The sequence below is a fragment of the Halichoeres trimaculatus genome, unplaced genomic scaffold, assembly GCF_033239565.1.
Source record: "Halichoeres trimaculatus isolate MK-OKI-2021-1 unplaced genomic scaffold, fHalTri1.1 fHalTri1_scaffold_18, whole genome shotgun sequence".
In the NCBI taxonomy this organism is placed as follows: domain Eukaryota; kingdom Metazoa; phylum Chordata; class Actinopteri; order Labriformes; family Labridae; genus Halichoeres; species Halichoeres trimaculatus.
In genome coordinates this window covers 20,186,497-20,209,411 of record NW_027437196.1, presented here as the reverse complement: position 1 = coordinate 20,209,411, position 22,915 = coordinate 20,186,497, and the positions used below count along the sequence as shown (strand labels likewise).

The following is a 22,915-nucleotide window of genomic DNA, read 5'->3' as shown; positions in this document are numbered from 1 at the left end:
ACCTTGATGAAGGCCACAGACTGAAATGTCGTGGTCTTAAATCAAGTTGTCTCTACAAGTATTTCAAAGGTCTTATTCCTCTCTGAGCACCTTGGATGTTGATGAAGTTGTGAAGTCAAGGTAAAGGTGGGTTTGTTGGAGGAAAGGGGTGTGAAAAAAGCAAGTCCCCACCAAATGATCCCTGCTGCACAGAGCTGACGATCACATGTGATGTTTAAACTGAAATGTGAAAAAATATGATGTCTGACATGTGATTATGACGAATGATAATGCAGAGTTACCTTTACCTCCCTACAAACAAATATCACGAACCAACACAGACACGGTGTGTGGGACCAGCTGTGTGTGAATCAGCAGCATCAGAACAGCTGCAGAAGAAGAAACCGTGGATCAAATAAAGAAAACAGAAAACTCTGAACACAAACAGCTGAGCAGGAAAAACACACACAGCAGTCCAACTGGCAGACACAAGGGAGAGTTAGGCTGATCTGAATGTCTTTCAGTGCTCAGTGTCAGCTCTGAAAAATGTCACAGTATCATGTAAATCATAAAACCATGTTGTCGCCTAGCAGCAGGAGAAATACAGCTGTTCCAACATGACTCTTTCCTCCCTCTGCGTGCTATAATGATGTCTCTGCTCCTCCAACACCTGCTTTATGACTTTATTTCCTGCTCCCCACAGATCATATTCCATCTCACAACAATGCTTCATCATCAGCTTCTCCTTCTTCTTCTGCTTCTTCTTGGGTAACAGTTTCACAGGAAGTGAGTTTCATGAAGTCTTCCTGTTTCTTAAGGGAGATTGTCCTTCAAATGTGAGTCATGTTTAATGTGAAGCACAAAGAGGAACAGCAGCTGGACTTTTTGTATTATTCACTCCACACCTCGGCTGTCCCCTTACAAAGTGATATGAGAGGAGTGTAAATAGGCCGTGTCCATGAATCAAATATGAAACATCTCTGCTCCTCAGCTGAATGAGTCTTCACAGAGAGAGGAGCTGTGAGCCCTAAGCTGCAGATAACAGGCAGCCAGCGAGCAGCTGCTGAATAATACTCAGTGTTTACACTTGTTCACATCACTTTCTTTTATCAGACGAGCACATCTTGTCAGCCTGGAGTGTGTGCACGGTCCCACAGGAGCTACCAGTATTATCAGAGGGAAGCAGCTCCTCTCTGCACACAGGCAGGAATATTATTAACAAGAGTTACTGTTCCACTGACAGCTCCTCCTCTGCAGCACGCAGTCTCAGGGGCACAGGAAGTGCACCGCACAGTGTATGTGTGTGCGTGTGTGCATCTGTATATACATGCATGTGCTGCATCTTCATTACAGCTCAGTGAACTGAAGTGTTTTAGCTGGTTCAATCAAGCTAATTGCTAATTATAAGCCTAAATGTAGAACTTAGCTCATTATGTTAGCTTCAGAGGCTTTGAAGGCTCAGGATGCTGGAGGCGTGGCTTCCAGTGACTGACATGAAGCTACCATGGTGTTTCTCCAGCTTTCAGCTCGATAGCTGGTCTTTTTATCTAAAATATTCCATTTCTGACTTGGGATTGTCGGCGTTAACAATAAATTTACAGCATGAATCATGTATGTACAACAACAATCAAGTTAGCATGAGCAAACTCAACAAGTGTGCCACCCTCTTCTCCACATATTGTCACTTCTGGCTCCAAACCAACATGGAGACAGTTCAGGATGACTCATGGTTTTTGAACGTGCTAACCATAGTTAATTCAGGAAACTGGACAGTTGTTGCCCTTTTTGTCTTCTCATCAAGTTATACATTATTATACTGACACTGGTTGTAATGCAGCCCTTCAGATTGCTGTTTGCTAACAGCGAGATAACAGCAGAAGAAGAGGGTGGCAGAGTAGTGTGTCGGTGAAACAGAAATAGTGCTGTGAGAAAACTAGCTGTCAGGTAGTTGTCCCCTGCAACAACCTGGCGAGTCAAACTGAAGACAAACCAAAATATGGTTGTGCCCTCACAGACTGTGTTATTAAGCTAAGTTCTACAGCAGGTAAACCACTCAATTGTTTGTTGAAATCATTAGGACAGAGCCAGGCTATCTGCTGTTGCGCTCAGCTAAGCTAACTAGCTCAGACAGCAGCAGAAAAGAAACTATCACACTGAGCATCTTCATCCTCTAAGAGTGAACTGAAACTTTAAAAGAAGAGACAACAGAGCTGATTTCTGTCTCACAGGAGAGATGTCTGGAGGCCACAGAAAGCAGAATAAATTTATGTTCGGATTTCTCCAATATTTTATCAAATAAAGTTTGGAAAAATATCTTGCAAAGTTTCCCAAAAGATTCCACATCATTAAATTGAACCTGACAGCTCACAGTCTGTTGCTTAAACTAATGAAGATGTGCAGAGCTTCTAAAGCTTCAGGTTATACACCAGAATAAACCCAGCAGCTCCAACGTGTTCAAACTAATGTATACGAGTCATGTTTTAATGATGAGGTATCAAAAATACTTTTTTTTAATTGTAGTGTTGCTGTCTGTAAACAGTTATATAAAATGCTGCGTCAGACAGCTAGGCTTAGGATGAAGCATCTGCCCCACATTCAGAGGCTTTAGTCCTCACTGCAGTGCTTGCTGGTTTGACTCATGACCATTTATAGCATTTCACTTCCTCTCCACTCCCAACGTTTTCTTTCCTCAGCCATCTTAACCAATCACAGTACAAAAAATAACTCCAAATATTTAACTTTCTGCATCCTGCAAAAACTTTTACTGGTGGTACAAAATGTTGCTGATGAAATAGTCCAAATATGGTTTTTAATTATTTCTGCAGAACAAATAATGATGTAGCAAACACTAAAATCACATGGCTGATCAGCTGACCCCTGCTACATGCAATAAATTGATCTCATCAGCTTGTTTTGTCTCCAGATAAAATGAAACACGGCCAACACTATGGAAGCACAACAAAACAAACTCCTGAACTCAGTCTCTAAATTTCATTTGTGTTTATAAGCTGAGTCCCCAGCCTCTCTCCTGTCTCAGCCAAGCATGAACCAACCAGCCAACATTAATGTTAGACATCCATTTCTTTTTTGAAATCAAAAAGTCAGCCAAAAAGTATTCTTAAGTCTCCACATGAAATCAATATTTAGCTACATTAACCCATTTGTCTGCCAGAATTTTAAATGAACAGAGAAATGCATCTTTATTTCTTTTTATAAGAACTGTGGCAGAAAATATTAATTCCAGTATTGGCTTTATAAATCAGTCCTGGTCTGGCTCCATCTGAGGATGATATGACCATCATTGTGAGCAGAACTAATTCTGCGTTTGAATGAAATCTGTAAATAACCTGATTTGTAAAGAGGGAATTAAGGTCAGATTATACTGCAGCGGGAGCCTCCAAACACTCACATGAACACCATGATATCTATGTAAACAGAGGACTGAGGCTTCAGCAGAGCGTCTCTGAAACCATCTGCAGAATATTCAAAGGAAATTCAGTCATGTACGGCAGACCGTCTCTCCTATGTGCTCTGATCTGAGCCAAGTCTCTGCGTCCACACAACCGTCCTCACGCTCTGCTTATGCATTCCTCACAACCATCTCAGCTCCATGGTAACAAGACAGAGCCTTCATGGCCCCCAAGCGTACCATGGAGTTAATGAAATCCTGCTCCTGTTCTCTTTGAGATCCACACAGTGACAGACCGCCTGCTTTAAAGCCTGTCCAGCTTCATTAACACAGCAAGAAGAGTGTGCAGGGACAACGATAGGCTATACGCATTTCTAACCCTAAAATGTAAAGAAAGGAGGGAGTAAAATCTGTCAGTCTAAAAGCTCACTCTGGATGACCTCATGATCTGAAGTCATATCCAGTAAATGAAGCCTCACAATCTAAACCACCAGGTCATCATGTCACTGTCAGCTGTGGAGCCAGGAAACAGGAGGAGGAGGTCATAACAGCAGACAGCTCATTTATCTGACAGTGATGCTGTCACACGACCTCTCTCTGAGGTTTACATCACTCTGCTCTAAGGTGGACTAAACTGTGAAATCGACACATCTCAACACACAAACGGCTCCTTTCCCGTCAGTTCCTCCTGCTGCTCGTGACTCTGAATATCCTCTGCTGGTTAGTCCCAAACTTTTTATCTCCTCTTTATCTCAGCAGCTTTCCATTAACTGACTGACGTGTTTGTTCAGGACTTTTAGTTCACTGGTCACCTTCCTCTCGAAGTGAGGAGGAAACACAAGAGGGGAGACCTCGGAGTGAGGCTAAGCTAACACTTTCACTCTGTGAGTGCTTAGGCAATCTTTAGCTCATGTTTGATTGAACGGATCACAGCTTTGAGAGTTTAGTTCAGCAGCTTCACTGCAAAAACAGCCCTACTAAAAATAAGCAAAATATCCTCAAATTTGCTACAATTTCCTTGTTTTGAGCAAAAAAATCTGCCAATAGGGTAAGAAAATTTTGCTTGGCTAGAATTCTTAAAACTAGCCTATAAATCTAGATGGAACCTGTCTTGAAACTAGATAAAATGTCCTTGAATTTGAGAAAAGTTTGCTCATTACAAGCATTAAAAAAAGTTATTTTTAAGAAAAGTTCACTTAAATTTTGTGTTGTGCTTTTTGATTTAGCTTATTTCAAGAATGTTTTTACTTAATTTAAGATTTAACATGTTTTTCATTTAGTAAAAAAGTCTTGGAATATGATAGATTTTCTTAAAGTAAGACATTGTCTTTCTTGTCTAGCTGGTTTTAAGAAATCAACCTCCAACTCCAAGAAAAACAATACGCAAAACTAACTTAGAATAAGACACAATTTCTTAAAAACGAAACACAAACGTGTTTTTATCTAAAATCAGGAAACCAGAGGCAATCCTGTTTGCTTTCCATTTGTTAAAAAGTCAAATCAGCTGACAAACAGTTCCAAAAGCACAATTCTCAACAACTCACCCATCATCTTCGGAAAATACTGTCTTTTGTGCTCTTTAAAAGGAATATTGCAACATTTTCATTGTTTTCTGTCTTACCTCAGTCCCCAGTCCATAACACACAGGAAGAGACCACTTTCTTGACTGTACGTCCAGTACCAATTATATTGAGAGACTTCCAACCAAAGCCACTAGCATAGCTTAGCTGGAGTATACGGGTACACTCCAGCCGGCCTCTGGGTACAGGCATATCAGATAACTGTTGACGGTCAGATGGATTCAACTTGTGTTTGTGTGATTTCTTAAACTGAGAAATTGTGTAACTGATCTTGTTCTTAAAATAAGTCAAATAATCTTGTTTTTCTGTTGGGACTTCATTCAAACCTCCGTTGTGGCTTGTTACCAGCAATACTTGCTTAATTTTAGCTGAACTTTCTAATGAAGATTTTATTAAATATATTCTCTTGAAATAAGTTTTTTTTCTAACACACATATTGCTTGTCAAGATATTTTTTCTTTTTAGGTAAAATTTAAGAACAAGTTTCTAGAAACAAGCTTTTTTTTCTTTCTTAGAAATCCTTTTTTGCAGTGTTCATGACCAAATAAAACCATCTTAAATCACCTCTCCGGCAGTAAACAGTGTCCCAGCACAGAGAGTAACTAACCTCTGAACATAAATGAGCATCAAAGCTAGCAACGTGTTTTACTTTGACTCAGGAGAAACCAAAGCAGAGCAGAAACTAAGAGGCTCCTTACATCAGCCAGGTGAGTAGAAACAGGGCTGCATTTTCTGCATATGTAGGCTATCTGCTCATAAGCTTATTATATGTAGGAGATGAAGTTAACATTCATTCATACTCACCAACACACAGAGCAAATCTCTCAGGTCTGAACAAACTGTCACATGAGCTCTGTCCATGCTCACCTCTTCTTCTGCCCTGTCTCTACCAACTCTTAGCTACATGTCTCCACCTGTTAGCGCCACCTGTAGATCAGTGGGATTCTGTCACAATTTCTTTCTCACTGTTCAAGTGATGTATGTGGTTGCATCTCACTGCTGGTTCCTCCTGCAGGTGCATGAGTTAGACAAACAGATGTATACACAAACATGCTGAGAAACATCAGTTTCCTGACACACACTCAGCGTTGTGTTAGTGTATTTTGTGTTTGTTCTGCAGCAGACCTTAAGATGCATGCTTTAAATAGATCACTGTACACACAGAAACTCGCAGAGACTACAGGGTAACCACTAAACCTCTTCCTTCACAGAGCGTGACAGCGGCGTTAGCTCTCAGCTGGTTCCTCTTCTCCTCCTCTTCCCTGACAGTGTTTAACAGAACCAAACACCTACAGCAGGTATGACACCGACGGAGTGTCTGCTGTGCTGAGCTGTCAGTCACTTCCCATCTCAGTCGTGTGCAGAGATTACCATAAATAAAGGTTACAGTGAGTAAGAGGCAGCTCACATGAACAATCACAGACTGAAGTGAAAACGGCAGCAGACGGCCTCCTGACATTTCTGCTCTGCTGAACATGTATGAGCTGCTTCTCAGTGCACACAGGAGCTGAATTTGCTCCTGAATGTCGCATTCAAAGACAAATGTGTGATACACAAAGAAAGACAGTCACTGATTCTCCAGATCCTTCATATGTCAATGAAACAATAGCTCTTAACCTCCCCCACAGCAGAGTCTCAGGAGCCGTTTTCCATTAAACCCTGGATTTAACCTCCATGACCCCCCCACACGTATACACAAAGCTCCTCCCTCCCCCACCTGATAAGGGAATTAAATTATCACTCCTGTGAGATATGAACCCCCAGAAGTCTGAGCTCTGAGTGTTACCAGCTGGAAAATAAGGGTTTAAACACACGGAGGAGAGTCGAATAAACTGAGTCACACTAAATCAAATGTTCACAAAGGAAACAGAAATACTGCTGCATCCTCTTCCTCTATCACTTCATCATAACCATCCTCTCTCTGCCGCCTTCCTTTCTCTTCAGACTTTCAACAGACTGAGCTAGAAGCTGTGTACAATTTGGTTTGTTAGGCTGAAACACTTGGTGTGTGGATGCAATCCGTGAGCGGCTTCCAATGGTTGACATTTTGTCTTGCATCATTTCCTCGCACTGACAGCAGCAGGAAACGTGGCAAAGTGAAACATTTCCTTACAGATTACACTCGCAGGCATCAGAGTTAGTGTCAGAGTTTGTTCAAGTGATAGATAGGAGGTGGTACAGCTGACATGTCTGATCATTTAGGCTCTGATTCTCAAAGACTCTGAGGTGACTGGGATCACCTGTGTTTGCACTGGTTATAATCCTGCTGTTAAATACTGAAAAGCTCGATCAAACTAGAAGATATCTGACGGAGGATGATGGCAGAGGAGATCGAAAGTTCCAGGATTCAAAGTAAAAGTCGCAAACTTGCAAATGTTGGTGTTACAGCCAAATATTCCATGATTGGGGTGTTTCATCAGCTCACAAAGATTGTTTTAGACATGAAAGTGAAGAGATTTCGTTCTTAGCCAGGGGCTGAAAAGTTGTCCACATCTGAAACCAACACGGCAATAGAAGAAGCAGAGCTTAAAAATCAAATACAGTTTTAATTTCCTGAATTTTATCCTTTTTTTGCACAGAGTCAATGAAAAATATTAGAAACAAATGAGTGACTGCAGTGTAAGGTAAAAAAAAAAAATCCTATGTGTCATTGGATATTTTGACATGAACATTTTACCAGATATATATGTCAGGCTGCTTTTCTTCAAGGGGTGTATTCTGCTTTCCTTTATTTTTAACATTGACATAAAATAATGCCGAATGTAAGCACAAAAAAATAATATTCCTATGTTGAAGAAATCTCAAAATCTGTCCATAAACTGCTTAAAACACCCTGTTCTTGAAATACCACAAGGTCTTAATGAGACTTGATGAAAAAATAACTTCAGAGTGTAAGAATCTCATAACTGGTTCATGTAGGGGTGGGCCTCAAACACCAAGGTCTGCTCATAATTCTGCAAAAGTAGGCCTCCAGAGGACTGACCAATCAGAGGAAAGAGGGTTTGTAGAGCTAGGAGCCTTGAAGAGACAGCCGCAAAATCAAAGCATTTCAGACAATGGGTGAAACAAAGGTTTCCTGACATAAAGCTGAAACAGGGGTATCAGAGGGGCAGTTTTAAGACTAAAAAAAGAATAAGACCCATGCTTGAAGTTTAAAGAAACAAAAGGTTTTACACGTTGAAGCCATGAATTCATTGAGTTTCTGTCTTTTTTGCTTTTGAACACTCAAAAATAACAGGATGTTATAAGAGGAAATAAACAGATACTCAAACACTGCCCTGTGTGATACCCTTATTTTCCATTTCTGTTTCCATCACACATGTGAGAACATTCCCATTTCATCACATAGCAGTCATCCATCAGCTCCACCCTGAGCCACTCTGAGGACGACGCCCTGAAGGAAAACACGGCTTCAGTAATCTGCAGCAGATTCACACAGTATACAGGAAAAAAAAAATCACAATAGGTCTATGTCAGTTCAAACTAAACTCAGGTTCAGATCTCCAGCACAGTGATCCTGATGTAACGCAGTGCATCCTGACAGTAACAGGATAGATTAACTTCATAATGTTCAGATTTAACGTCCTCCTTATGATGACTGCCGGTAAAGACAGCACAAAGTATTGACCCTGGATCTTTCCGAGCACTCAGCAGAGATTAACTGAGCCTTGAGTGAGTAACATGATAAACATTGATCCCAGGTACACTCTCCTCCTTCTGAACACCTGCTAATAAAATCATCATCAACATTATCCATGCTTTCATATTGAGCCTGCACAGGTGGAGGAGCGGTTACCTCGGTGACGGAGAGAAAGGTCACGTCACTCTCTGTGCACGTGTATGTGTGCACATGTGAAGTGCAACACAGTCGTTTTCCTGTAAATATGTACGTCCATGTCCAGGTACATGAAGCCGGGTATGAGTACGCTGTCAGACCTGTGTGATGCTTTATGCTGCATCATGGAGTATATACTGGACTACGTGGAGCCTTGTGAAGACATGCACACCTGTAGTGAGGTAAGTTCATACAGACAGATTCATTACTGTCCTTTGAATAAGCCCAAGAAAGAGAAATCTTGAAATGAGATTATCAGCGCCAATATTGCTGGTTACAGGTTGTTTTAAATTGCTACTTCTTACCTTCCAGTTCAGGTCAACCGGGACCAGAGTGAAATAAGGTATGTCTCGGTCTCTATGACAACACCAAACCGCAGGACAAAGTTTAGTGAGAAGAGATAAAACACAGAGATCTGTGTTTTATCTCTGCTGAAAACAATTTCTATGACTAATTTTGTAGTGATGGTGGACACAGAAGCCATACTGTCCGACAGAAAAAGGACAGAAGATTAGAAGAAAGCCAAACAGGAGAGTGATACAGCCCGAGCTAAAGGCTAATTAGCCTATAACACAGTTAAACACAGGGGTTAAACTGTTTGTGATAATGTTCATTCCAACTCACATGCAACAGTTTTTCTGCAGTGGTCTGTTTAAACTTAGAGCACTGGACTGCCAGCTGTGATAAATAAAGACGCTACTAAACAAAATACAAACTGACAGTGTTTATTTGTTGTCACATAGGCTACAGATACCTCGGAGCTCAGGGCTGTTGATAGCGCTACATACATACAGCCATATGTCTGCTTGGTATCACATTTCAAACACTACATAACTGTGCTGATAAATACCTTAACTCTGCGCGTTGTATCCAGTAAAAAGTTGTCTTGAACAAAGACAATTTGCTTCAATCCGATATCCATTTCATTCCTTGCTAAAGGTAGTATACGACAGTGTGCGGAGACTCCGGGCCACAAGGTGGCGAGGGAGTGCAATTAAAACAGATGCTCAGCATCTTTAACAGTTATTTCTTGGTTCATTTCATCTCCCAGAGAAGGTCCCTCCCGTCTATTTGTGCTGAGTCACAGTTTCTCTGTAAACAGTAAGCTCCACAGATGCTTCACTCTGTCTTCCTTTAACTTTATGAAGCTGAATTTTTCTGGAATATTATCAGGATACAGTAAAAGTCAGAAGTCAAGTTTTGTTTGTTTTGTGTATCCATCATTTTCTGATGCATTCAGGAAGTCAGGAAATCTGACTGCTGATTGTCTTTAGTCCCGCAGCATCCAGCAGGTTTGTGTCTCAGTGTAAATGTTTGATCTAGAACAGACTGTTGGCTGCTCTTCATGCAGATATATGTTTGAAGAGAGAAATAAATCTGCCTCAGATGTCATTATGATGGACTGTGTTCCACCTGTCTTTGCTCTCCATACAGACTGATTTTCCTGCCGACACCTGATTGGTCAATATTACTCAGACTACAGACATCAGAGCACTTCCCAAATCACAGACTGGTTTTACAGGTGGACAGAGTGCTAGCTTTTAATAAAGGTGAATATATGACTTATTAAGACTCATTGTTTCCATAGAAACAAGCGAGTCACTTCCTGCAAAAGGTAAAGAAGAATAGGAAGCAAAACAGCACCTGATGAAGCTCCACAGCAAAGCCTTTCTGAATTAGATAAATCCAGGCACTGTTACACCTGAGGATGTGAAGGTCATCTGAAAGTGGAGCTGCATGCACAAATATACGTGATGTGTTTTTTTCTGAGGTGATCCTGTGGTCTGTATGGTAAGGTAGAGGCACAAAGGTGAACCAGCTAAGTTTAGAACACAGATCACGTCGCAGGTTCACTTTCTGACTTCTGGGTGAAACTCCTGCTTTGTTTGAGTCACCAGCTGCTCCTCAGTGACCTTTACATCAGGACACTAACAGCAGCTGATCACAGGGTCAGGGGTTCATACAACAACAGAGAGAGCCCAGCCTCACATACAGCCTGGAGCTCAGAGTCTCTTACATGTGCTAAAGGGTTTGTTTGTTTCATCAGCCGCTGTTTGTATGAAGCTTTTTAGCACAAATAACTAAGGCCCTGATGAGTTTCATTTGAAGTAAATCAGATGTTGAGTGCAGTGAACTCCAGGATAGAGGTCAGAGGTGCAGGCACAAAAACGAACTCCTGTCCAGTCTCTGTTTTGAAAAGTGTGTCAGCATCTGCTGCTGAGATCAGTTTGCTGTTTTTAGCTTTTTCTGCTTTCCTAATGAGACCATTAGCCATGCATTGTCTCCCACCATGTTTCAAACTGAAGAAATAAAAAGTTTGATTTAATTCAGTTTAAGATAAAGAGAGAGTAATCGCTTTGTTTCTTATTATTAAATGAGATTACGTGTCCCTCTGTTGAACTGAGAGTGAGTACAGAGGATGAATCAGTGAATGATTTCAGACATAATCTATGAGTCACATAAGTAGCTGCAGTAAGAATTAATATCCTCTGTTCACACTTCATAAATCCCTTTATACGGTTACACCTCACGCACACTCCGGTTTATGAGACGGTAACCTCTAACAAGTCTATCTCTGAACAGATCCCGCTGCAGGATGTCTGAGTGTCTGCTTTTATCTCTTTTCAAATGTTGAACATCACTGTGGATCAGGGCTTCATGAGGTTACATTTTGTAACTTTAAAACGTCTTAGATGAAAAAAAACTCTCCAGGTTTTAACACCCATCAGTTAACAAACCGTGTCTGCAAATACTTTTCGTTCATCCAGAGCATAAAAACAGTGAAAAGTGATCTGTGCAAGGATAAGAAACATAATTACACCTTTTGTTTTCAGGGCACCTTACACCAGGATTTGTGTCTCTGTATTTACACTCAGAGCTGCAAACACAGCAACATCTCAGTCGGTTATGTAACTACAACTTTCAACTCCAGCTTTTCTATTCCTGAGGTTGGATTCTGCAGACAGAATAAAGAAAATGAAGACGTTCTGGGTTTGTCGCTTTGTTTTCTCCCACGCTCTCTTTCTCTCTTGTTCATGCTCTTTTGTCTCTGAGAGGAGCGAGGAGTCTTTGAAGCAGCTGACAGAGGAGAGCGGGAATGTGGCAGCAGTTTCTCTCCTCACTGTTTCATATCACAGATATCTGGTCACAGCTTGATAAAATATACATGTGAACCACTGCATGATGATAAATAGATTCATCTGAGTGTGTATGTTACACACCTGTAAAGGTGTGCAGGAGCCAAACTCAGAGTCACATTCTAACTGTGATGTTTCAGGTATACACATACATGATGATCAGAAACACCTGATCAGAACATCTCTGACTGTTTATTGCACAAATTCAAAAAGACAGAAAATAAAGATTTCATGACTCTGCGTGAGTCTGTTTTTCTGTTTCTGAGTCAAACTCTGGCTGCTTGTTAAAATTAGACCCAACTCTCTCCCTCTCTGTCACTCTCTGGTTCACTCCTTAAAGCCTCTGAAGTCGTCTTGTTGAGGAGAAGTTTTCTGTTTTCTGCGTGTAAAGAATGAGGCGTCTTTTCTGACATCTCATTTCTTCAGCACGAACTCGATCGAGGGCATGTTTAGTTTCACTTCCTTCCTCTATTCCATTTCCTGATTTCCTGTTCACGGCCGCTCTGTGTTAGGCTGCAGCCTGCTCTTCTCACAGATTATAACCCTGTGTCATGGAAAACACAACAGAACAACAGGAGGCTCAACAAGTTCAGGCTGTCAGAGCTTAATTCACAGAATATTTTCAACAAACCTCAGTGCTATGTTTTCAAACTGATCCTGTGGTTTTAAACTCAGGTGCTGTCTCAACATACACACATACACACACAGGTTTAGAACAGAGTATTTCATCATGGACCGTCTTACATGTTCTGAGGTCTAATGAGGAACAAATGGAGAAAGAAAAAGCCGTTATTGATGTCTTCACTACAAAGACAAAAATCTTACTGGGTCTCCCTCTTAAACTCACCCTGTTTCCCACATATAGGTGGTATCATGGCAGATAAAAGAACTAACCAGATGTATTTGGCTGCACAGAAATATTTACCTGACATTTTTTACTTTTTCTGTTTTTTTTCCCTCCTAAAATATCCAAATATTCATCTCAGACTCTTACAGGAGTGTTTGATATCAGCTGATTTCCAGATAGAGTTAGAAATAACATCAGAGGAGACTAAAATAAAATTAGAGCATCTTAAAGTCACAACTCCCAAAGCTCCTGTTATTCTTGGTGTGTTTTCGTGTTGTGTGTGTAGAAAGACTGATGTAACGTGTGTTTGTGGTCAAGAACCCTCCTCTGTAACAAAAATCTCTCTCTCTGTAGGGATGCATGCTTTCTGTAACTTTGTCAGACACTTAGCAGCACAATCTGAGTCTGTAAGGGACAAAAACAAGAACTAGAAGTGGACAATCTTTGAACCATCAAGGGTTATGTTACATTATTAGGATGGAGAGACACACAGCAGGCACAGAGACTTTGTTAACCTGTGAGTTATTTAGACTTCAAATGTCTAAAATAAGACTCATCACATGAAACACTAGAAAAAAATGAATGAACTGAAATTTTTCTAGTAAAGATTCTAAATATCATCAACTTAATCTCTCTAAAACTCTGTATCTGCTGCCTTTATTTTGGTCTCTGACAGCTTACTGGGGATGGGTACTGTAATAGGTACTGAAATAGGTACTGACTAAATTCCTTCAGTAGTATCAAGTACTGTTTCCTGTAAAAATCAAACGGTACCATGTTTCAGTACCTGCATCCTTTTGACTGTAAGGGAGTGGAAGAGTATGCGATTTTCCATTCTGGACTTGAACACAGCATTGCAAGGCTATTTACAGGTGGTCCCAGGGCTAAGAATGAGTTCCGTTGCCAGATGCGTTGTTACCCGAAATCCCTAAATACATCCCTAAATACATCCCTAAATACATCCCTAAATACATCCCTAAATACATCCCTAAATCTCTAAAAAACTATCCAAATACATGGATTATACTTCATACTCATGGGAAAACAGATCCTGCTTTCCTTTTTGTGTCCATGATGTGAAAAAGGTGAGGATACTGAGAAAGTTACTGAGCGTAAAAACAGACAATCTACACTATGACAGGACTCAAGACAAAGTGGACGATACTGTTGACCGCGTAGCACTGCAAAGCTGTGTATTCATACGCGTCAAAAACTAGTACACATCTTAGAAGCTTACGAATGGAGCAGCGTAACTTCAAAACCTTCCCTATTTTCATATGTACATATCTATTGGCATCGTAAAGCCAAAGCAGCGTAACGAAAACCAACTAAGTCAAGGACCTCCTGTACTGAGAAATATGTTGAATGGAAAAACTTTGAGATTTTATTATTAAAGAAATTAATTTTATTTCCACATTAACACACAAAAGTATCAAAAAATGGGACTGTTAAGTACTGACACCAATTGCTAGCTACAGGGCATTGTTAAATACTGTTCCAAATGTGAAAGGTATCCATCCCTACAGCTAACTTGGAGTCTTTTATCATTTCCAGTTTTAAAGAAGAAACCTGGAAGCATCACTTTGGGCTTTTGTTGTCATTTTGCAGACATAGTTTTCAACATTTTCCTGCAGGCTGTCGATAATAGAGTCGGACTGCTGCAGCATCTTAAATGAGAACTTGGATGCACAGAGAAATGCTGTGTGTTTAACCACATAGTCCGGTACACATTTCCTCTTCACGTTAAACTGCTGATTTTTACCAAGTCAGGCAAAAACCAACCTCTGATTATGTGGTGCTTCCTCTGAACGCAGCAGCGTAGTGGTTGAGCTGCGTCTAGACTCAGTAATTGTTTCATTACAGCCTGTAAAGCTGGAATCAAAGACCAGAATATTCTGGTCAAACATCAACTCTGCAATGTTTCATTCAAACAGTTTGAAAGATGAAGCTGCTCAGTGTCATGCACAGAATACACATTCTTCATGTTTCATCATCATTTCATCAGCTCAGAGACTGGCCCCACATACTTCTGTATCACAGCAGTATCTGGGTTCTTATGGCCCCTCTTTAAAGGAGTGAGTCACTTTACGGCCCACACAAATCTCTGAAACAGTGAATACTGCAGACAGAGCTGCTGATGCATTGTACTTTGAACACAGCCAACACCGCAGCAGGATTTAACCCTTTAGGGCCCATTATATCCTCAGAGAAGAGACCAGACAGGCTCTGTGTGGCCCCGCCCCCTCTCTGCCTTTGTCTCAACCCCTTTAGAGGTCCCCTGGGTGAGGCCTCAGAGGCGTCCCGTCTTCTGTTAGCAGCCAATGATAAAGTAGCTGCCATGCTGCTCATGCATTATGCAGGACGAGGGGAAGCGAATGCACCCTCAGTTATGTAAATTTAACTTTGAGGAGGCAGAGGGAGGAAAAGTTGCTGTCGGGGGCGTTGACATCCATGTTGAGTGGAGCAGTGATGCGTCACGTGGTGAGTGAGTGTGTGTGTGTGTGTGTGTCTGGGTGTGAAACGGGAAGCTGGAGTCTTGATCTACTGACACACATTTGAAACAAAGTTCAAGAACAAGCCTCGTAAGGTCAAAACAAACATGTAAAACAAATAAACGCCGACTTAAATGACTTATTCCTCTCTGAGCTTTATGGCTCAGGGTCCTGACAGTGTCAAGATCTTCTCTGTGCTTGATTTACCCTCCGACTGAAAGGAACTCTGCACTTTACATCCAAAACAAAACAAACTACAAACAGTAGTCTGAGCTTTTTGTGAGCTGATATAAAAACAACACAGCAAAGAAACAAGCACCAAGCAAAGACCGACTTACAACAGAAAACCATCTCTCAAATGATTCAGCTCTTAACTCAACACCAGACTAAGGATGAAATTCAAAAGTTTGTCACTCTGCATTGTTCGCTTTTTCTATACAGTTGGTTTCAGTTTGCAAAGATTTTGCAAATGTTTTCATCTTTGCAAGGGTAGACATGATCAAAAAAGCAAAAGGGTAGCAAAAGTAAAAAAACAAAATGAAAAATAAACTCAAACTGAATTACACCAGCCTGTAATGGTATTAAACAATAACTTCATAATAACATTCCATCTAATCGTAACACGCTGCCTAAAGTTGTCATAATTTGTAAAAGAAATTCAAACTTTTTCTAACAGCTTCACTGAAAACACAGAATCCCTCTCATGTCCCCTGTATGTCTGTGACATACTTCCTGCGGCAGAGGATTGTGGGTCATAACAGGCAAAAGCATGCTGATCAAGCAACAACCTCCAGCCATTAGATGTAAAAACTATACTGAAGTGTAACAACCTGCAGTTCATTGAATCACCACCTGAGAGGCTACAGAAGCACCAGACACCACACACACCCATTAAAAAAGCTGATCTTTATGGTAGAAATACTCAAGTTTACAGCCTGGAGACGCGCATACTGCCAATGCTAGCAAGGAGGCTAGAGGCTCCACCTCTATGCTGCAAGTTAGGTTGACCAAACTTAGGCTGAGACAGCATTTCCAATAAGGCGACAACCATCAGCAGTCTTCAGGGTGACGTCAGAGACTATAATTCTGAATTTTACTCTGCAAAGTAACAATAAGCAGAAGAATATCCTGGTATTTAAGAACATCCTGGTAGTTTTTTAGTATTGATTTTGAAGCACAGCTGGAAAGAACTGGAAGAGGAATTCTGGGTAAAGCAGTCCAGAAACATGAAGCACTAAAAGTGATGCTGCCTGCTTTCAAACACATGATGCACCTGTGCTCTGGTTTGCAGGGCTGTGGGTAGAAGCGTAGTACGGCTGATTTGTGTGTGAATGCAGCTTGATCACAGCCCGGGTGTGAGTAAGACATTCAGCCATGCATAAAACAAACCAGGCCTATAAATAGACTCCCCCAGTCTGGACCAGGCAGAGCATACAAACCCTTAACACATATGTCATCATGTCACCACTGACAGCAAACTCTGACTTATTCATGACTCCTGATCACTCATTGTATTTCTAACAGGAAATGGACCAATCAGCTTCTCCTCTTTCAGTCACAACTTGCTTTCTCCGAACTCAGAGCGTAGAATGATCCGGGGTCAGTTTCCAGTGATGACATTACGATCCTCTCAGGCCGAGCAGCAGATACTTTATTGGATTGTGGAGAACAGTAGCTGCAGATTGCACGTCCTGCTGAAGCTCTGAGTTAGGAGAGTTTTTCAGGATCAGGGTTTCATATCATAATAACCTGTTTCCATCTGCTGGGCGGGACGTTCACACAGCTCAGACTTTAATCACCTGTTTTACATCTGGTGAGAGCACAGGATCAATTCACATACTGTAGCTTGTGTGTTATCGAAGTGAGATCTGTGCAGCAGGTCTGCAGCTCAGGAGGAGAGCGTCTCCCTCACAGTGAGCTGTCAGCCAGCCAGACGTCCAGATTCTCTGTTCTGAAGGAGAATATTAATCTGGTCGAGGCCCGGCTGTCCTGTTATTGAAGCAGATGGTATCTGACAAACAGGAGCCACGTGGACTCATAGCTTGGCCTGCATGGATATTTATCTGATGCTACATATAAAAAATAAAGGCACAACCCCAAAGTGAAAAGCCAATCAGAGCTGAGGATGTTTTTTCGAGGCAAAGCAAACAAACTGAGTTCCCCATAAGATACTGCAACATACTATTGTTATTTCAATATGATTGAAATACTATGAAGTAACCCTGTGACAATGTCTCCAGCACAACAAAGCCTCATCACTCCACTTTATGTCCCTTCACCTCCAAAACCCACACACAGCAAATATCTCTGTGCATGTTATGATCAGTATTAACCTTTGGTGTTGTTTCAAAAAGTAGATATGAGTATTTTAAGGGGAAAAAATGGAAGTCAAGTGACTATTTTTATCAGTTCAGCTCACTTTACAAAGAAAGGAGGTTGCCCAGTCATGAAAGCCAGATTCCGTCCAATTCTTCGTCAATTTATTGTTTCATCGCCCTAAGTCGAATAAATTCAACACATATGTAGACAATAAAAAGCTTCACACAGTGGAAAAGTTCCGTTTTAATAGTCGGCATATGTTTTTATTCTTAGCCAAAGGATCTAGTCAATAAAAGTCGACCTTATATTCTGTGGGTAAGACTTATTTGCACAGTTTCCGCTAGCACAATACACAGTGGGGGCGGTTCCGAGTGCTTACTGAGATTTTAGAAAGTGGTGTTTTTTGCTAAAGTAAAGGGTTAGTATACAAAAACATAATGCCGAATGTTAAATGATCTTCCCTGCATTACGTTTGAGTAACAGTCATGCTCCAGAAGTTGTGGTTTTTCGCGAAGCAGTGAGGAAACTTTAAACCTGAATCATCCTCATGAAGTCTGGTGAATCGGCTCCGCTGCGAGGAGCACACATTGCGGTCACTTACCTGTGACATCTGCGGTCGGAGGTTGATCTCCTTCAGGTTGATGGACTGAGGTCTCAGGTTGTTGAGCAGGTGGCAGAGGAGGACCCCATCCCGGAGGGTCTGGGCCAGGTCGAACACCTGAGCAGACTCCCATGTCACGCGGTGGTTCGCTGGGAGCACCTTACAGTTGATGAGCCAGAGCGCGCACTGCCTCCAGTACTCCATCATGATGGGACCTCAGCGGCTCGAGCTGAAGGGGGACACGGCGAGCGATAGAGGCTGGGTCAGGACGGGTCGCAGGTTCGGATCAGACCGGGTCCATGTCCAGGGTGAGGATTGAGAAACAAGATGAAGAAGACGGAGAGCACGAGCTCAAAGAGAAGGAGCAGGAGCCGCTGTGTGGATGACAGTCCGCAAACTGAGACTGTGGATGGAGAACCCAGCAGGTCTCTCTCTCTCTCTCCCCCTCTGTCTCTCTCCCCTCCCCCTCACACACTTCCTCACCTCTTCCGCTTACACACACAGCAGAGTGTGTGACAGTGAAGATAAAACAAGAAACATAATGACACCACACACTGCAGAGACACAACCATGCATTAAATCATTTATATTCAGCCAGGATCAGCATGTGGCATGTTTTCTCTGTGTAATAATCGGAATAATTCTGTGAGTGATGAAACCAATAAGGGTTCATCTTTTCTGTCATATGCAGAGACTTCACTTCTTTCTCCATCATGAGTTGATGCGAACATGATGCATGACTCAGAAACAGTGCTGGGGGAGTTGCATCAGCTGTGTGCACTCCAATGACAAGAAGGAGTTAATTATAATAATCTTTTTTTAAACCAGAGATCTACAACACTAAATGCTGTGATTCAAAGAAAAAAAAAGTGTATCAGTGGTTTACGTCATAGATCCTAGGGTGGGAGAAAAAAAAACAATATATGATTTATATCTGATTTTTTTGTTTGTTTGTTTGTTTAAAAGTATAAGAATCAAGATTTTTTCTCAAAAAAAAAAAATTCAAATTCTTCATTTCAGTCTTTTTTTGTAAACTGGATCGGAAAAAAAGTTACCACTTTTGTCCAGCAGGGGGTGAAATGTTTCTCTTTGATTAACACCATGTGCATTTTATGGGAAAATTTCCCATCTGATATCATCTGCAGAAATATTCATCATCATTTAACCTTTTCTCATGGTCTGGTGTTAAAAAAGCAAACTAAAAATCATAAATATCGAAGAATTGCAATTCAAATTGAATCGGCACCCCAAAAATCGTAATAGAGTCGAATCATGAGAGCAGCATAACATCCCAGCCCTAATAGATACAGATTCAGCACACTTCTAGTGTTATCTGAGAGAAGAAAACCCCTGGGTTTACAGATCCATTTAATTCCCATTTCAGTTCAGTTTATCTGTATTTAAAAGCAGATTTAAGAGTATATCTAATTTAAGGTATAGCCTTTCTGTCTTTGTAGATACTCCATCAATGTATCTTGAGCTTTCCGGCTAAGGCATCAGCATAATACAGCTAACAGACAAAACCTGCTGCACTGCCAAAACTATGAGGTAAAACTCAGCCCTCAAGAGTTTTTGTCCCTCGTGGGAGTTGAAGACATGAACAGTCATTTTGGGTCACAGGGCGGGTAGCAATGGGGCTGCTGGACGGTTTGGCACTTAAACACAAAAACATGTTCCACAATGTCTGACCAGCAAAAGCTGAGGAAGAAAAAAGAAGAATTTAACTGCACAGATTTAATGTAAATACAGCTCTTTTATTCAGCAGACATGCAAAAATAAATAAATAAATAAATAAATAAAAACATACTGATAAATTTACCCCCATACAATCAATTTGTTAGACCTGGAACAAGTGATCCAGAGTGTCCCTCCTTTTCCCAGAAGAGTATTTAAACGTGATGAAACGCCAGCACACGTCTTTAACTGAACTACAAACAAGCTGCTGCAAAACAGAATTTTAACTTATGATTTATCTACTGAAGTATCAGTTATTAGCAGTGTTTACAAACCTTAGCAACATCTTTTAATGTCTTAGAGCAGAAATCTGCACCTTTATTTGCAGAAATGACTCACCAGAGTCTGTTTCAGCTCCTGCAGAAACATTTAAAATCTATTTGTGTGTTAAGCTCATTTACAGTGATAAATGTTTCTGTGAAAGCTGAGCAGGACTTAATGGCTCTGCAGCTGAACCCTCACATTTAAAGACCTGTACAGTTATGGAGTGGAGTCAGGTCTCCTGTGTTCTTTAGATTTAGTCTATTAACTGTTCACAGGAAGTAAAATTGGTTTTTAAACAAGAGAAGATAGATGTTAATAGCACAGTTTGGACTTTTTACCGACAAAAAGTTTGATTTATTTAGATTTATCTAAATTAAATTTATCTCAACTGTTAAAGTGTTCGTGTTTCTACCCTCATGCATTAAAAGAAATAGATTAATCAGAATATCAGACAGAAGTTCTCTCATATTTCTGATGCTCTCCTCATTCAGTCTCTCTGTGCTAACACCGCAGTCAGGTTGTCTGCTCTGTAAAAAAAACCCTCACATACTATCACCAAACTTCTGTTCTGACACAAAAATACTTAAACATTTACGTTAAGGACCAATGAAGAGGAGGAAAAGACTGGTGGCATGACACTAATGCAGGGACAATACCTGATGTGTTAGTTTCTAATGTCTGAGAACAAACTTTTCATGATGACAGAAATGTTTTAGACTTAGATTGCAGAGAATCCTGAAACAGATATGTGTGATAAAACAGACTTTTATTTATGCACTGTGAGGACAATCTTGATATAGTTCATTTTATATATTTGGCTGTTCATGATCCCCAATCTAAAGTGAGGTTATCAGCATCAAAATTGGTTATTTCCAATTACTATTTCTTTGTATCAAGGGTCAAGATCCATGCACGGTACATACACCTATAGTCCTCATCATGACATTATGCTGGCTGACATAAATTAGCAGTGAGGAATAAGTTGACAAGTAAAAAGAAACAGCCTAGGTCTGAGTACATTGTTCTTGTATGGGCACACACTGTACAGGGGGTGGGGGGGACTTTTTTAAAACTTGGCAATTCAAAAGATATACGATTGCAGATATAACAGCTCAGTTGACTGACAGACCTTGTGGCAGGAGGCTCAAAGCCTGCCCAATTTCCAATATGGCTTCCTCCAACAATTGGCTTCAAAATATTGTATTAGAAATAGATGGATGACATCATAGACTTTGTTTATTTTTGTACAGCCTATGATTAAAACCCACATGCAGCAGTTATTCTGCAGCGGTCTGTACAAACTTGGGAGTCTACCAATAAAATGATGAGCCAGGTTACATTTACTCTGCTGAGTGAGGTTGGAGTTGGTAAATGAGCACTGACACAACTAGGCTCCACTAACACTACACATTACAAACAGGTCTGAGAGCTTTTTTAGTAAGTAGCACCAAACAGATAGTCTGCTCACCTTCTAGACTCTAAACTACACTAAAAACATAGTTTACAAAACTTGATTGTTATCATGCACGCTTTTTTTTTTCTTCTTCGTTGGATTTATTAGCGGGGTACACTGTGTCGGGCTTCTATGGCGTCTTTTATCTGACAGATACAGCTTTGTGGCATCAGGCTTACACGCCGCCTACCACGAGAGGGCACAGTTTGCTGTGGAAACGCAAAAAGGATCAGGCTTAGCTGTACCAAACTGTGCCAAACAGTAATGAACCAAACCTGACTGCTTGGTGGAAACACGGCTAATGTCTCCATTCCAGAAAAACACTACAGATTCTGGCCACAGGTGTCACTGCAATCAACACCAAACAGAATGTCCTCACAGTGGCTTTAAAAAAGGCAGAGTGTTAACATTTCTCACATTTATCCAGCACATCATCACCTGTCTAAGAGCGCATTAATGATCAAACTGAGATTGGTTTATCTGTTATCACCTCTGTGAGAGAGAAATGAAAGAACGCTCATCTAACTGCTCCTTTTTTTTCTCTCTCAGGGATCACATCACATCTTTAAATGACTGTCAGAGGACAACCTGTGAGGCTCTACTTATAGATCAGGCTGTCTTTACCTCTTCTCTACCTCACACTCATATGCTGATTTGTCTGAGCAGCGCAAAGAACCCTGAATGATCCAGTGGAGCAGAAGAAGACTGCAGAGTCTCCAGGCACTGATGGGAAGCATGAGAGAGCTCCTCTAATACAAGGTTTTATTGATCCCTGTGGGACGATATACACTACACAATACAGAGAGGGAGAGCTCATAAAGACTGTGAACGAGATTAAATCGAGAAGGGAGGCAGGACAGGTGTGATGAGAGACAAAGCAACCCCTGCATGAGCTCTGTGTGCAGAAATATGAAAAGATACAAGACAAAGTGCAGATTCATGACATTTTTTTTTTTTACAGACAGACAGACATGCACAGCAGAGCAAACTGACAGAAATCACTGTGAGGATATTTACATACAATAGGAGAGCTCAGTCTGTGTTAGTCTCCAGCTGTGAGGTCAAACTGCTCACTCTGCACTTTTGGTGGAAGAACATCAAGAATAAGAAATGCTAACTCTGCTTTATCCTCATTGTTTGTAAATAAGAAGAGGACATGTCTGTCAGAGGACAGTGACAGAGAGGTTTCTGTAGGACAGACTCTGGAGGGCTGATCAGCTGTGTGCAGGATGAACGTGAAGCCAGACAATTATCATCTCTGTTGT

The 22,915-nt window shown here is 41.0% G+C and overlaps 1 protein-coding gene across 2 annotated transcripts in view; it reads right to left on the bottom strand.

Annotated features, from left to right (window-relative positions):
* Positions 1-18,580, bottom strand: part of vav3 (vav guanine nucleotide exchange factor 3) — a 149,456-nt gene extending 130,876 nt beyond the window's left edge. For both annotated transcript variants that reach the window (XM_074693155.1, XM_074693156.1), the window contains exon 1: positions 18,200-18,580. In XM_074693155.1, coding sequence (XP_074549256.1) covers positions 18,200-18,406 — 207 coding nt within the window. In that variant the 5' untranslated portion in view covers positions 18,407-18,580. The remainder of the gene's footprint in view (positions 1-18,199) is intronic.
* Positions 18,581-22,915: the final 4,335 nt, after the last annotated feature.